Raw genomic sequence first — 13,483 nt, forward strand, 5'->3', positions numbered from 1 at the left:
TAACTATTGTTATCACTGAGAAAAAATAAAATAACAATTTCTTAAGCAAACAAACAAAGGGATAGGGTAGGTGAAAAAAATGTGCCATTAAATGAGTAAATTACAACAAAATATGGCGTAAACCTATTTTTGCAGTTGCTGCTGTATTCTACGCTCAAACAGGATATATGTGTTCTCCACATCATCTCGGAAGACTGATAGAGTGAAGTATGAATATATGGTACCAGTCCATAGTGTGGACACACCAACTGTACTCACTGAAGGGTTTTTCTTTATTTTCACAATTTTCTACATTGTAGAATAATTAGTGAGGACATCAGAACTATGATATAACACATATGGAATCATGTAGTAACCAAAACAGTGTTAAATATTTGATATCTTCAAAGTAGCCACCCTTTGCCCTGATGACAGCTTTGCATACTGTTGGTATTCTCTCAACCAGCTTCAAGAGGAATGCTTTTCCAACCGTCTTGAAGGAGTTCCCACATATGCTGAGCACTTGTTGGCTGCTTTTCCTTCACTCTGCGGTCCAACTTATCCCAAACCATCCCAGTTGGGTTGAGGTCGGGTGATTGTGGAGGCCAGGTCACCTGATGCAGCACTCACTCCATCACTCTCCTTCTTTGTCAAATAGCCCTAACACAGACTGGAGGTGTGTTTTGGGTCACTGTCCTGTTGAAAAACAAATGATAGTCCCACTAAGCACAAAACAGATGGGATGGTGTATCACTGCGGTATCCATGCTGGTAAGTGTGCTTTCAATTTTAAATAAATCAGACAAGTGTTACCGGCAAAGCACCTCCACAACATCACAACTCCTCCTCCATGCTTCACGGTGGGAACCACACATGCAGAGATCACCTGTTCACCTACTCTGCATCTTTCAAAGACACGGCGGTTGGAACCAAAAATCTCCGATTTGGAATCATCGGACCAAAGGACACATTTCCGCCAGTCCATAATGTCCATTGCTCGTGTTTCTTGGCCCAAGCAACTCTCTTCTTATTATTGGTGTCCTTTAGTAGTGGATTCTTTGCAGCAATTCGAGTAACCATGTCAACTTAACCTTTTCACAAACTGCCACCACTTTCAGATTAACTAGATAATATACATACATGACTATAAAAGAGGTCTGCTGCTTTGAGAGAGATATTCTGCTCTATTGATATAAATATACATTAAAAATGTCATGACATTTTACTTAAATCAAATTATTACAATTGTTTTGTGAATTCAAGTATCTGCTTTAAGTATGTATTATGGATAAAATATTAAAATGAGCTGATTGCACATTAGCATTTTCATAAATTAAAGACATTTCATTTAAAACGTAATTTCCTTTTACGCTGAAATATTCGACTGGCAGAACAGCCTAAAATGTCTAGCATTTCTGAGGATCAGCTTAGTTAGGTGGCCCTGTTATCTACTCATTGAACCGGGACACAGAGATCTAAATGTTCTTGTTTCATTTTACAGTCCTGGGTTACAACCCTCCATATAGGAGGTTTAGGTTGGAGTAGGGTGAAGCTGCCTCTTAGAAGCTGATCTACGGACAGTTTTGTGTCTTTACCCATCATTCTTAAGGTAAACATTTAGGCTGATTCTAAATCATTTTCTTCCCGGAGCGTAAAGTATTTTTCTCTGCTCTTCATGTGCAAAAAGACTAAATGGGGGGGAAGAGAGGAAAGGGGTTAAAGTGCAAGACAATTAATGACCGGGAATCTGTCCATATACATAACAACATCTAAGCCTTCATTTTAGGTTTTTACATTTCCTAAAAGATTAAAGTAACTTAAATTTGTTTTTTTTTTACTTTAAAAAAAGCTAAATTGGTTAATACACCACAAACAAAGAGAGTTCCAAACCTCTGTCTTCCTCTCCCGACTCCCACACAGTCCTAGGAAAATTCTAGCTTTGTCCATTTTAAATGGGAACAATTACTACAACATTCCCACATTTAATTCAGACTATGAGGTCCAATGGCAAAACCTATATTAAACTAAATCTACACACCTTCAAACTTTGTGGATATGCTGTTTACATTGCTTGAGTGTAGATATAGATTTTAGTGTCGATGTTTGTGTTAACATCCCCAATCATATGCCCCAAGGTCTAATTACTGTCACCAATATTCGATCAAATCTCATATCATTTTGTGAAAATGGTGCGAATTTCCTCAATTTCAGTGTAATTGAAACAAAGACTTAGCCAGAGCACTAGGACACAGTGATGTGATGTATGATGCATGTGGTCTTTCACTCATTTTGAAAAGAAAAGCCAAAGAAAACAAACAAAACAACCTCTCGACTTCGACATTCAGCTGACATTCAGCTGACACAATAAAACAAACAAAAGACGTTAAAGTGTAAAACAACAAAAATGAAAAGGAGTGGGATCGCTTTGGACCAAATTTGACCTTCCTGCCTTGAAAAAAGAGGGATGACGTCATTGCTTTGACTATATACTGTATATAGATAGATATAGTATCACCTCACTATCCTAATAGAATATCATTTGAAAAATCTCTCAAACACAACATGAAACTAAAGACATGTAGAGGGAAAATGCAGACACTTTTGTTTAGAAAAATACATTTTTACACAGAGGAGGACTATAACGTTGATAACAATGAACCCCTGTTGTCAATAGTTTAACTGAAATGATGCTTGGAAATGGAATGGAGGAAACTAAATAAACATATCAACATATACCAGGAGACACAAACTGTATACAGTATATTTAAAACACAAAGATCTGAGTGCAGTTGTTTTTAGTTTTCTTCTCTGTCCGCCAGTCCTTGAGGTATCCAAAACATCCTTGAGCTTACTGGCGTAATGTGGATAGATAGACATAGCCTCTCTGGCTCTTGGGTTGAAAGCAGAGCTACTCGGGGGGAGGGGGCACCCACTTGGGCTTACTCCTCCGTGTGGTGGGTTGGTTGGGCTGTCTGTTTAGCGTCAGGCTCCCTGGGTTTCCTGTCTCTGTCAGGACCGGGGTCTGGCCCATGTTCAGGGTGGGGGTTGAGTTTTGCGTGGTGCTGAAAAAAGTGTTTGTTTGGACGGGGGTGGCCTCAGGGGGGCGCTCTTTGGGCTTGCGGCCTCTCTTCTTTCCCATGGTGGCTCCGTTCTTGACCTCCGTTTTCCCTTGGTAGTCTGGCGGTTTGCTCCTGCTGCTGCTGGGCAACATGTGGCTGAAGGCTCGGAACCAGTTCTGTAACATGATCATGTTGAGGGGAAAACATTCAACTGCATGTTACTACAAGTGGATGACATCTACCTGTGTGTTTTAAACTGTGTGTCTGAATGAGTGAACGTCTCATCTGTGTGTTTTACAACGTGTGTCTGAATGAGTGAACATCTCACCTGTGAGTGGGTCTATCAGGCTCACTTGTAAAGGACTGTTTATGTATGTCTGTCTCACCTGTGAGTAGGTCTATCAGGTCCACTTGTAAAGGACTGTTTATGTATGTCTGTCTCACCTGTGAGTGGGTCTATCAGGTCCACTTGTAAAGGACTGTTTATGTATGTCTGTCTCACCTGTGAGTAGGTCAGGTCCACTTGTAAAGGACTGTTTAGTATGTCTGTCTCCACTTGTAAAGGACTGTTTATGTATGTCTGTCTCACCTGTGAGTGGGTCTATCAGGTCCACTTGTAAAGGACTGTTTATGTATGTCTTTGAGTAGGTCTATCAGGTCTGTGAGGACTGTTTAGGTCCTCACCTGTAAAGGACTGTTTATGTATGTTTGTCTCACCTGTGAGTGGGTCTATCAGGTCCACTTGTAAAGGACTGTTTATGTATGTCTGTCTCACCTGTGAGTGGGTCTATCAGGCCCACCATGTCTGTCTCACCCTATCAGGTCCACTTGTAAAGGACTGGACTGTTTATGTAGGACTGTTTATGTATAGTCTGTAGGTCTCAGGTCCACTGACTGAGTATGGTCTGTCAGGCCCACCTGTAAAAGACTGTTTATGTATGTCTGTCTCACCTGTGAGTGGGTCTATCAGGCCCACCTGTAAAGGACTGTTTATGTATGTCTGTCTGTCTCTGTAAAAGACTGTTTATGTATGTCTGTCTCACCTGAGAGTGGGTCTGTCAGGCCCACCTGTAAAATACTGTTTATGTATGTCTGTCTCACTTGTGAGTGGGTCTGTAAAGGACTGTTTAGGCCCACTTGTAAAGCCCACCTGTTTATGTATGTCTGTCTCACCTGTGAGTGGGTCTATCAGAACCATCTGTAAGTGGGTCTATCAGGCCCACCTGTTGAGTGGGTCTATCAGGCCCACCTGTAAATAACTGTTTATGTATGTCTGTCTCACCTGAGAGTGGGTCTATCCGGCCCACCTGTAAATAACTGTTTATGTATGTATGTCTCACCTGAGAGTGGGTCTATCCGGCCCACTGTTTATGTATGTATGTCTCACCTGAGAGTGGGTCTTGCTGATGTGGTATTTGACACCACTCTCTGAGCTGAATTCCTTCTGGCACAGTAAGCAGGTGTACTTCCCTGCATCTCCCTCTGCCTGCAGCACACAGAAACATATCCCAGTCAAGCGTAGGTACAAGTTGTCCCTGAACTCAACAGAGTGATACAGAGTCAGATATTTTTTGAATCCTTTTAAGGTCCGACCTGGTTACAGTTGGCTAGATGAGCTTTGAGTCCGGACACACTGGAGTAAACAGCTTCACAGCTCTGAAAACAGAGAGGAACAACAACACAGACACAGCAATAATAAACTCTGCCTATAAAACATGAACTTGTTGAGCTCAGAATTGACAGCGCTGAAATGTATAAAAGCAACTGGATTACTTAAAATACAGGATTTATCTGGTTTAATGTACAGAACATGTTGTCCAGAGGTTCTTACTCCGTTGGAGCAGCAGATGAAGCCCTTCTCTTTGACCTCGTTCTTCCAGCTCTCCAGCAGCTTGGGACTGAACATGGGAAGACCAGGACGAGTGTAGTTCAACTGGGGGAGGAAGACAGGGACCACATGTTAAATGTGTTTGTATGTGTGTATGTACCTGTGTATGTCTTACCCTTTTGCTGTCCGGTACTAGGTCGTCTCGCTTGGTGCCCCAGTCCTTGTCCAGTTCATCCTCTGCTATCTCCTGCAGGTGGAACACTGCTACCTGGGCAGACCGACGTCTCACCCTACCACTAGGAGTCCTCTCAAAGTCCTCCCCCAGCCCCTCTCTCTCCCTCTCTCTCCCATCCTTCTCCCTACCCGCAGACAACTCCTGACCCTTTTCGTTGTCCTTCCTGTCTCCCCCATCCTTCTCCTACCCGCAGACAACTCCTGACCCTTTTTGTTGTCCTTCCTGTCGCTCTCCCTCTCTCTCCCATCCTTCTCCCTACCCGCAGACAACTCCTGAGCCTTTTCGTTGTCCTTCCTGTCTCCCCCATCCTTCTCCCTACCCGCAGACAACTCCTGACCCTTTTTGTTGTCCTTCCTGTCGCTCTCCCTCTCTCTCCCATCCTTCTCCCTACCCGCAGACAACTCCTGACCCTTTTCGTTGTCTTTCCTCTCTCTCTCCCTCTCTCTCCCATCCTTCTCTCTCTCCATGTGGTTCTGTTCCCTCCTTCCTGCAGGCTGTCCCTCCTCTGTTCTCATCTGGAAGAGAGGAGGGACACAGCCCAGTCAGAGACCAATGAGAAGAGGATTCACAGCGATTCAATCAATCATACATTTCTGCCACAGGAATGGCTGAACGAACCAGATGGAACTCATTTGCATAATTAACAGCATATATGACATTTCAAGACACACTAGTCATAATAGTGTAATATTAAACGTTCAGTTCTCTCTTACCCCTCTGCCGGTGGTATTGTTGTTAGTGGTGGGGTGTTCAGTGCAGAGGTGGTAGTCTCTGCCAGTCTTAGAGCGGTAGGTCTTCCCACAGTGCTGACACAGAAACACAGGCTTGTCCTCCTCTGATAGCTGTCTGCCACAGCGCTTCTGATGGTATTGGTATCCCATCAGGCTGAAAAAATGGGCTGAGCAGCTCTGTGTGTGTGTGTGTGTGTGTGTGTGTGTGTGTGTGTGTGTGTGTGTGTGTGTGTGTGTGTGTGTGTGTGTGTGGGCAACATTTAAAGAGGGGGAAATAGAACATTCACATTAGACTGGAAATCAGGTTGGTGGAGCGGAGTATGGATTTGTCTAAAGAAGGCAACCATCACATTGGGTCTATTATTCATCTAACGTTTTTTATGTAGTCTAATTAACATAACCATATATTTCTCAGGAGAGATGGCCAACCATTTTTTGTGGTTGTTTGACATAAGCATGAGACAGAAGTGGAGGAAAGATTGAACATGTCCATGGACGAAGAAAGGTTATTGTAAATGTCTCTGTCTCCGCAGCCCTGCCTCTTCCCCCTCTGCACCGTAGTGTGAGGAATTGATAACAGAGTGTTGATGTATGTTTGGGCAGAATAACAAGAGAGGAGAGGAGAGAGGGAGAAAGAGAGAGAGCGAGCGAGGTAAATGGAGATGAAGGGGAGTTCAGCATAAATAGAGAAGAAAATGGAATACAATTGGAGAAGATAGCAAGAGAAAGAAGTGGGAGAAAAGAAAGAAAGACAAAAAAACGTGTTGAATCAACGTCGATTCCATGTCATTTCAACCCCCCAAAATTTACGTTGAATTAACGAGAAATACTGATTGGATTTGCAAAAAGAAAGGGAATTTTTTATTTTTTTCACCCAACCTAAATCCAATGACATGGTGACAATTTTAGTTGATTTAACATTAGTTGGCAACTCAGCCAAATGTAAATCCAAACTACACATTGAACTGACGTCTGTGCCCAGTTGGAGGAGACATACCTCCTTAGGACACTTGATTCGTCCCGTCTGTTTGAGCACTCTACGCAGCCTCTCTCTCCCCTCCTGCACGTCCTCCATCTGGTCCTCGCTCCCCAAAGCCTGAGGGGGGGGGGGGGAACACAGCGTCGTACCAGTGTCCCCTCAAAACACCTCCCCCTCCTAAACCAGGCCTAGAAAATGTGATTTCGGGCGATGCCAGAATCATTAAACGGTTTCATGGCAATCCCGTTACTCTATGCATGTTGTGACAATTGTCAAACTAATGTTTTCACCAAGGTAATTATCAAAAAACACATGCCGGATAAAACGAGCAGCGGACTGCACAGCACAGCCAGAGAAAGGAGGGAAGGGGCTACAGATCTGGGCAATGATTAAGTGATTATGTGACCCGTTTCAAAAAGCGTATGTCACATGTCACTACTTCACAAGAGAGGCATTTAAATGTTGTTTGTTTTATTATTTGATCAAAATACGTTTGTTTTTTGTCAGAAATGCCTTCTGGATCATGTGAACCTTCATGTGCCTTAATAACAAACTTGTATACCGCCTGTAAATACAAATAAAATAGTTCAATTACGAGCCTAGTTGTTTTAGCCACGGGAAAAAGTCAGGAGCCATGATTGGCTGAGATAATGGATGGGCTGGACATGCAGAGAGATGAGTGTGGATTTTTCTGCCATGTAGCATGCTTCTGTCTATAACATGAGCTGGTAAGTATGTGTAGATAATCCTTTCTACCACGGCTGTTTTTGAAAGATATCATTGCTACTCAACATTACTACCCTGAAGTTGTGACAGACTTTCTGGCTCTGAAAATTAATGAGACGATAAGGAAATCCCTGATTTAGGTAAAAACATTTTCACTGAACCAGACATTGTAGGGTCTTCTGATGACAGTGATGGGGAAGAAACGGTGATCGACAGTGTTGTTGACCGAGTTTTGAAATCAATGGAATGCTCGGTGGAAGCAGAGAGATGATTACCAAAAGAGTCGAAAAGAGAACACAGAAGGCTTTTGTATAAAACACCTGACTCTGGATCACATCTTCAAACTAAAAGGCAACCATGACAGACACTGATGTCTTGAGATGTTGCTTCAATATATCCACATAATTTTCCTCCCTCATGATGACATTTATTTTGTGAAGTGCACCTGTCCCTCCTGCAGCAAAGCACCCCCACAACATGATGCTGCCACCCCCTTGCTTCACGGTTGGGATGGTGTTCTTCGGCTTGCAAGCTTCCCTCTTTTTCCTCCAAACATAATGATGGTCATTATGGCCATAGAGTTCTATTTTTGTTTCATCAGACTAGAGGACATTTCTCCCCAAAAATATGATCTTTGTCCTCATGTGCAGTTGCAAACCGTAGTCTGGCTTTTTATGGCGGTTTTGGAGCTGTGGCTTCTTCCTTGCTGAGCAGCCTTTCAGGTTATATCGATATAGGACTTGTTTTTCTGTGGCTATAGATACTTTTGTACCCGTTTCCTCCAGCATCTTCACAAGGTCCTTTGCTGTTGTTCTGGGAATGATTTGCACTTTTCGCACCAAAGTACGTTCATCTCTAGGAGACAGAACGCGTCTCCTTCCTGAGCGGTATGACGGCTGAATTGTTCCATGGTGTTTAGACTTGCATGCTATTGTTTGTACAGATGAAAGTGGCACCTTCAGGCATTTGGAAATTGCTCCCAAGGATGAACCAGACTTGTGAAGGTCTACAATTTTTTTTCTGAGGTCTTGGCTGATTTCTTTTGATTTTCCCATGATGTCAAGCAAAGAGGCACTGAGTTTGAAGGTAGGCCTTGAAATACATCCACAGGTACACTTCCAATTGACTCAAATTATTTTAATTAGCCTATTAGAAGCTTCTAAAGCCTTGACATCATTTTCTGTAATTTTCCAAGCTGTTTAAAGGCACAGTCAACTTAGTGTATGTAAACTTCTGACCCATTTGCGATTTGTGAATTGTGATAAAGTGAATTATAAGTGTAATAATCTGTCTGTAAACAATTGCCGGGAAAATGACTTGTGTCATGCACAAAGTAGATGTCCTAACCGACTTGCCAAAACTATAGTTTGTGAACAATACATTTGTGGAGTGGTTGAAAAACGAGTTTTAATGACTCCGACCTAAATATGTAAACTTCCAACTTCAACTGCCGGTCCGAATCCAGGTGGTGGGTCACAGATATTGAGAGAACAACTCTCTGGATTGAAATGCAACTGTGGATACACGCTCGGGTGCATCTTCATGGCCTAAATTAGCATCCACCAAATTGGTTTCTCTTGTGTTTTTAGATCTGTACACATCTACAGACCATTGAGGTTCAGATACATCCTTAGTCTGCGAGGGAAAGGAGGGAGATAAGATGGTAGATCAGAGGAATACATGTAATTCCCACACTAAAGCAAAGCAAAGAGAATCTTGTCACAGTCAGGCCCTGAGGCTAGAGAACACACACTCCCGCCAGCCTTAGATTCACGAGGGGACACTGCAGAACCACCAGCATTTCTTCTTAAGACCTATATCAGACATGAGAGAGAAGGAAGGAAAGGGAGAGAAAGAATGAGAGTGGGAAATAACTATATGGAAATGTGGTGAGAGTGTGAGAGGAAGGGAGAGAGAGACTGAGAAAGAGAGAGGGGGGGGGGGCACTAGAGAGAGAAACATCAGAGGTAGTGTATCACAGTGGCAGTTACAACAACAAGGTCAAAGCCAGCAGGTGACCTCTGTCACTGTGTCATCCTGCTGCTGTGTTTTCCCACACTGCTCAGCCATTTGACCAGAGGACATACACTGGGTACAGATTAGCAAGGATGCCACTTCTGCAGGTATTTCAGGACAAGCACACACACATACACCCACAAATGAAAGTGTTTGGGACATGTTAGTTCATGAATATTTGATTATACTTTTTAAGTCAGTGGTTTTGAATTATTCAACAAACTTAATTGGAGAGTCATTCCACTAACAACGGATAGATATGTTGATATCTTAATGAATGTCTCTACTGCACCAGAATGTAATGAGCAGAGACTGAAGACAAAGGTCTTAAACAGTTTTACTTCAGTTGTACAGAGGGCATAACTCCTCTTAGATGTAAACAAATCAGCGATGATGGCAAGGTTGAATGCATTCATTCAAACAGCACTTTTGACACACACACACACACACACACACACACACACACACACACACACACACACACACACACACACACACACACACACACACACACACACACACACACACACACACACACACACACACACACACACACACACACACACACACACACACACACACACACACACACACACACACACACACGATTAAACACCTTTATTTAATCTTTATTTAACAAGTCAGTTAACACATTCTTATTTTCACTAAGGAACGACAGATTTTTACCTTGTCAGCTCAGGGATCCAATCTTGCAACCTTACAGTTAACTAGTCCAACGCTCTAGCCACCTGATTACATTGCACTCCACGAGGAGCCTGGTAAGCCAAGGTAAGTTGCTAGCTAGCATTAAACTTATCTTATAAAAAACAATAAATCATAATCACTAGTTAACTACACATGGTTGATGATATTACTAGTTTATCTAGCGTGTCCTGCATTGCATATAATTGATGCGGTGCGTATCATTGCTCCAATGTGCACCTAACCATGAACATCAATGCCTTTCTTAAAATCAATACACAGAAGTATATATTTTTAAATCTGCATATTTAGCTAAAAGAAATCCAGGTTAGAAAGGCAATATTAACCAGGTGAAATTGTGTCACTTCTCTTGCTTTCATTGCACGCAGAGTCAGTGCATATGCAACAGTTTGGGCCGTCTAAATTGCCAGAATTTTACGTAATTATGACATAACATTGAAGGTTGTACAATGTAACAGGGATATTTAGACTAAATGGATGCCACCCGTTAGATACAATACGGAACGGTTCCGTATTTCACTGAAAGAATAAAATATGATAGAGATTCGACCATATTAATATTTCTGTGTGTTATTATGTTATAATTAATTCTATGATTTGATAGAGCAGTCTGACTGATGGTCATTCACTGCAAATAAACATTAGCTTTCTTACATGGCACAGTTTATTGTATTACACACACAATTTTACTTTCTTCTCCAACACTTTGGTTTTGAATTATTTAAAAATCATAATCGGTCGACCTCTAACACAGAGGATAAATGTTCATTCATTAATATTTTAGGATGGGGCGGGAGGAAAAACATGAAAAGTTGTTGGTTCGAATCCCCGAGATGCCTAGGTGAAAAATCTGTCAAATCAAGTCGCCTTGTCCACTAATGCAGGAGAGAGGGGTTTGTTGATATATTAATGAATCCCTGAGATGACTAGGTGATAGAGACAGAGAGGGATTTGTTGACATATTAATGAATAGAGTGAAATAGTCCTATAATAACCCGAGATGACTAGGTGATAGAGATAACACAGAGAGTTCAGGGGTTTGTTGACATATTAATGAATCCCCGAGATGACTAGGTGATAGAGATAGAGAGGGGTTTGTTGACATATTAATGAATCCCCGAGATGACTAGGTGATAGAGATAGAGAGGGGTTTGTTGACATATTAATGAATCCCCGAGATGACTAGGTGATAGAGACAGAGAGGGGTTTGTTGACATATTAATGAATCCCCGAGATGACTAGGTGAAAAATCTGTCAAGAGATATGATATAGAGATGTGTCCACTAATGCAGGAGGAGATAGAGATATGTGCCCACTAATGCAGGAGGAGATAGAGATATGTGTCCACTAATGCAGGAGGAGATAGAGATGTGTCCACTAATGCAGGAGGAGTTAGAGATATGTGTCCACTAATGCAGGAGGAGATAGAGATATGTATCCACTAATGCAGGAGGAGATAGAGATATGTGTCCACTAATGCAGGAGGAGATAGAGATATGTGTCCACTAATGCAGGAGGAGATAGAGATATGTGTCCACTAATGCAGGAGGAGATAGAGATATGTGTCCACTAATGCAGGAGGAGATAGAGATATGTGTCCACTAATGCAGGAGGAGATAGAGATATGTGTCCACTAATGCAGGAGGAGATAGAGATATGTGTCCACTAATGCAGGAGGAGATAGAGATATGTATCCACTAATGCAGGAGGAGTTAGAGATATGTCCACTAATGCAGGAGGAGATAGAGATATGTGTCCACTAATACAGGAGGCGGTAGAGATATGTATCCACTAATGCAGGAGGAGTTAGAGATATGTGTCCACTAATGCAGGAGGAGATAGAGATATGTGTCCACTAATGCAGGAGGAGATAGAGATGTGTCCACTAATGCAGGAGGAGATAGAGATATGTGTCCACTAATGCAGGAGGAGATAGAGATATGTGTCCACTAATGCAGGAGGAGATAGAGATGTGTCCACTAATGCAGGAGGAGATAGAGATATGTGTCCACTAATGCAGGAGGAGATAGAGATATGTGTCCACTAATGCAGGAGGAGATAGAGATATGTGTCCACTAATGCAGGAGGAGATAGAGATATCTGTCCACTAATGCAGGAGGAGATAGAGATATGTGTCCACTAATGCAGGAGGAGATAGAGATGTGTCCACTAATGCAGGAAGAGATATAGATATGTGTCCACTAATGCAGGAGGAGATAGAGAGGGGTTTGTTGATATATTAATGAGCCTCTCTACTTGAGCAAGGCACTTAACCCGAATTGCTCTGTATACGAGTTTCTGCTAAATGTAAAATGATACTTTTTGAGATCGTAGTTTTGAATTATTCAACAAACTTAATAGAGCAGCATTCCACTAATGCAGGAGGGAGGGCCATGTTGATATCTTGACGAACCTCTACTGAGGAAGTTAACAGCATAATGTAATGGGACATAACAATCATAACTTCAGCTGGGCCAAAAAGAACAACAGTAGAAATCCATCTTTCAGAACAGGGGTGTCAAATTACTTTTGGACCACGGCTGCATTCAGTCTTCACCGAGGTCGGGGATGTCGAGAGATGCCTTCGATACCATCCAACGTGAGCGCATATCACTTTATTCTGAACCGTCATGTGTTTTCAGTTTTAACAACCTTGACCCTAGTGGCTACTTTCACCTCACCAACAGATCCCCCCGACCATGTCAAACCACAGTACTGTCTCATCCGTGGCAATGGTGTTGCTCTCCATTATCTTGTTCTGCGCAATCTTACGGTACTCACTGAAGTTCACTCATAAACAATTCATTTAGACAGCGTTAATTTAAAACAGACGTTTATTTGCTGAAACGTGTGCTGATCCCTGGCTATTAAAAGGGACAGGTGGCTATTTGAGACTTTGCATTTAATTGAAATTTTACAATATATTTACTTGCCGTCAAAATTTGCAAAAAATAGTTCTTTATCCAACGCTGTTATAATTTTCGTTGCTCCCTGACTGTCTAGCTTTTCATTTGATGACCGTTAAGCAAGCTGGGCAGAGTGACTATAAACGTAGCTCCATAATGTGGGTCCAATATCAGTTTCAAGTTCATTTTAGTCATTTCAATGTTCATTAATAAAACATTTCCTTGAGAAAAATAAATAAAATGCAAATAAATTGTTTTACTCAAACGACTTGCAGTCCGGATCCATGGACGGTATGTTAGAC

At 42.1% G+C, this 13,483-nt stretch overlaps 1 protein-coding gene across 1 annotated transcript in view; it reads right to left on the reverse strand.

Annotated features, from left to right (window-relative positions):
- Positions 1 to 924: 924 nt before the first annotated feature.
- LOC124040651 (zinc finger protein 512B-like) overlaps positions 925 to 13,483 on the reverse strand; it is a 100,147-nt gene continuing 87,588 nt past the window's right edge. The window contains exons 11-17 of the mRNA XM_046357733.1: positions 6,829 to 6,927; positions 5,814 to 6,008; positions 5,041 to 5,205; positions 4,869 to 4,970; positions 4,631 to 4,693; positions 4,425 to 4,523; positions 925 to 3,213 (exon numbers count right to left, since the gene is read on the reverse strand). Of these exons, the coding sequence (XP_046213689.1) occupies positions 2,887 to 3,213; positions 4,425 to 4,523; positions 4,631 to 4,693; positions 4,869 to 4,970; positions 5,041 to 5,205; positions 5,814 to 6,008; positions 6,829 to 6,927 (1,050 nt within the window). The 3' untranslated portion in view covers positions 925 to 2,886. The remainder of the gene's footprint in view (positions 3,214 to 4,424; positions 4,524 to 4,630; positions 4,694 to 4,868; positions 4,971 to 5,040; positions 5,206 to 5,813; positions 6,009 to 6,828; positions 6,928 to 13,483) is intronic.

The sequence above is a fragment of the Oncorhynchus gorbuscha genome, linkage group LG08 (assembly GCF_021184085.1).
Source record: "Oncorhynchus gorbuscha isolate QuinsamMale2020 ecotype Even-year linkage group LG08, OgorEven_v1.0, whole genome shotgun sequence".
Lineage (NCBI taxonomy): Eukaryota > Metazoa > Chordata > Actinopteri > Salmoniformes > Salmonidae > Oncorhynchus > Oncorhynchus gorbuscha.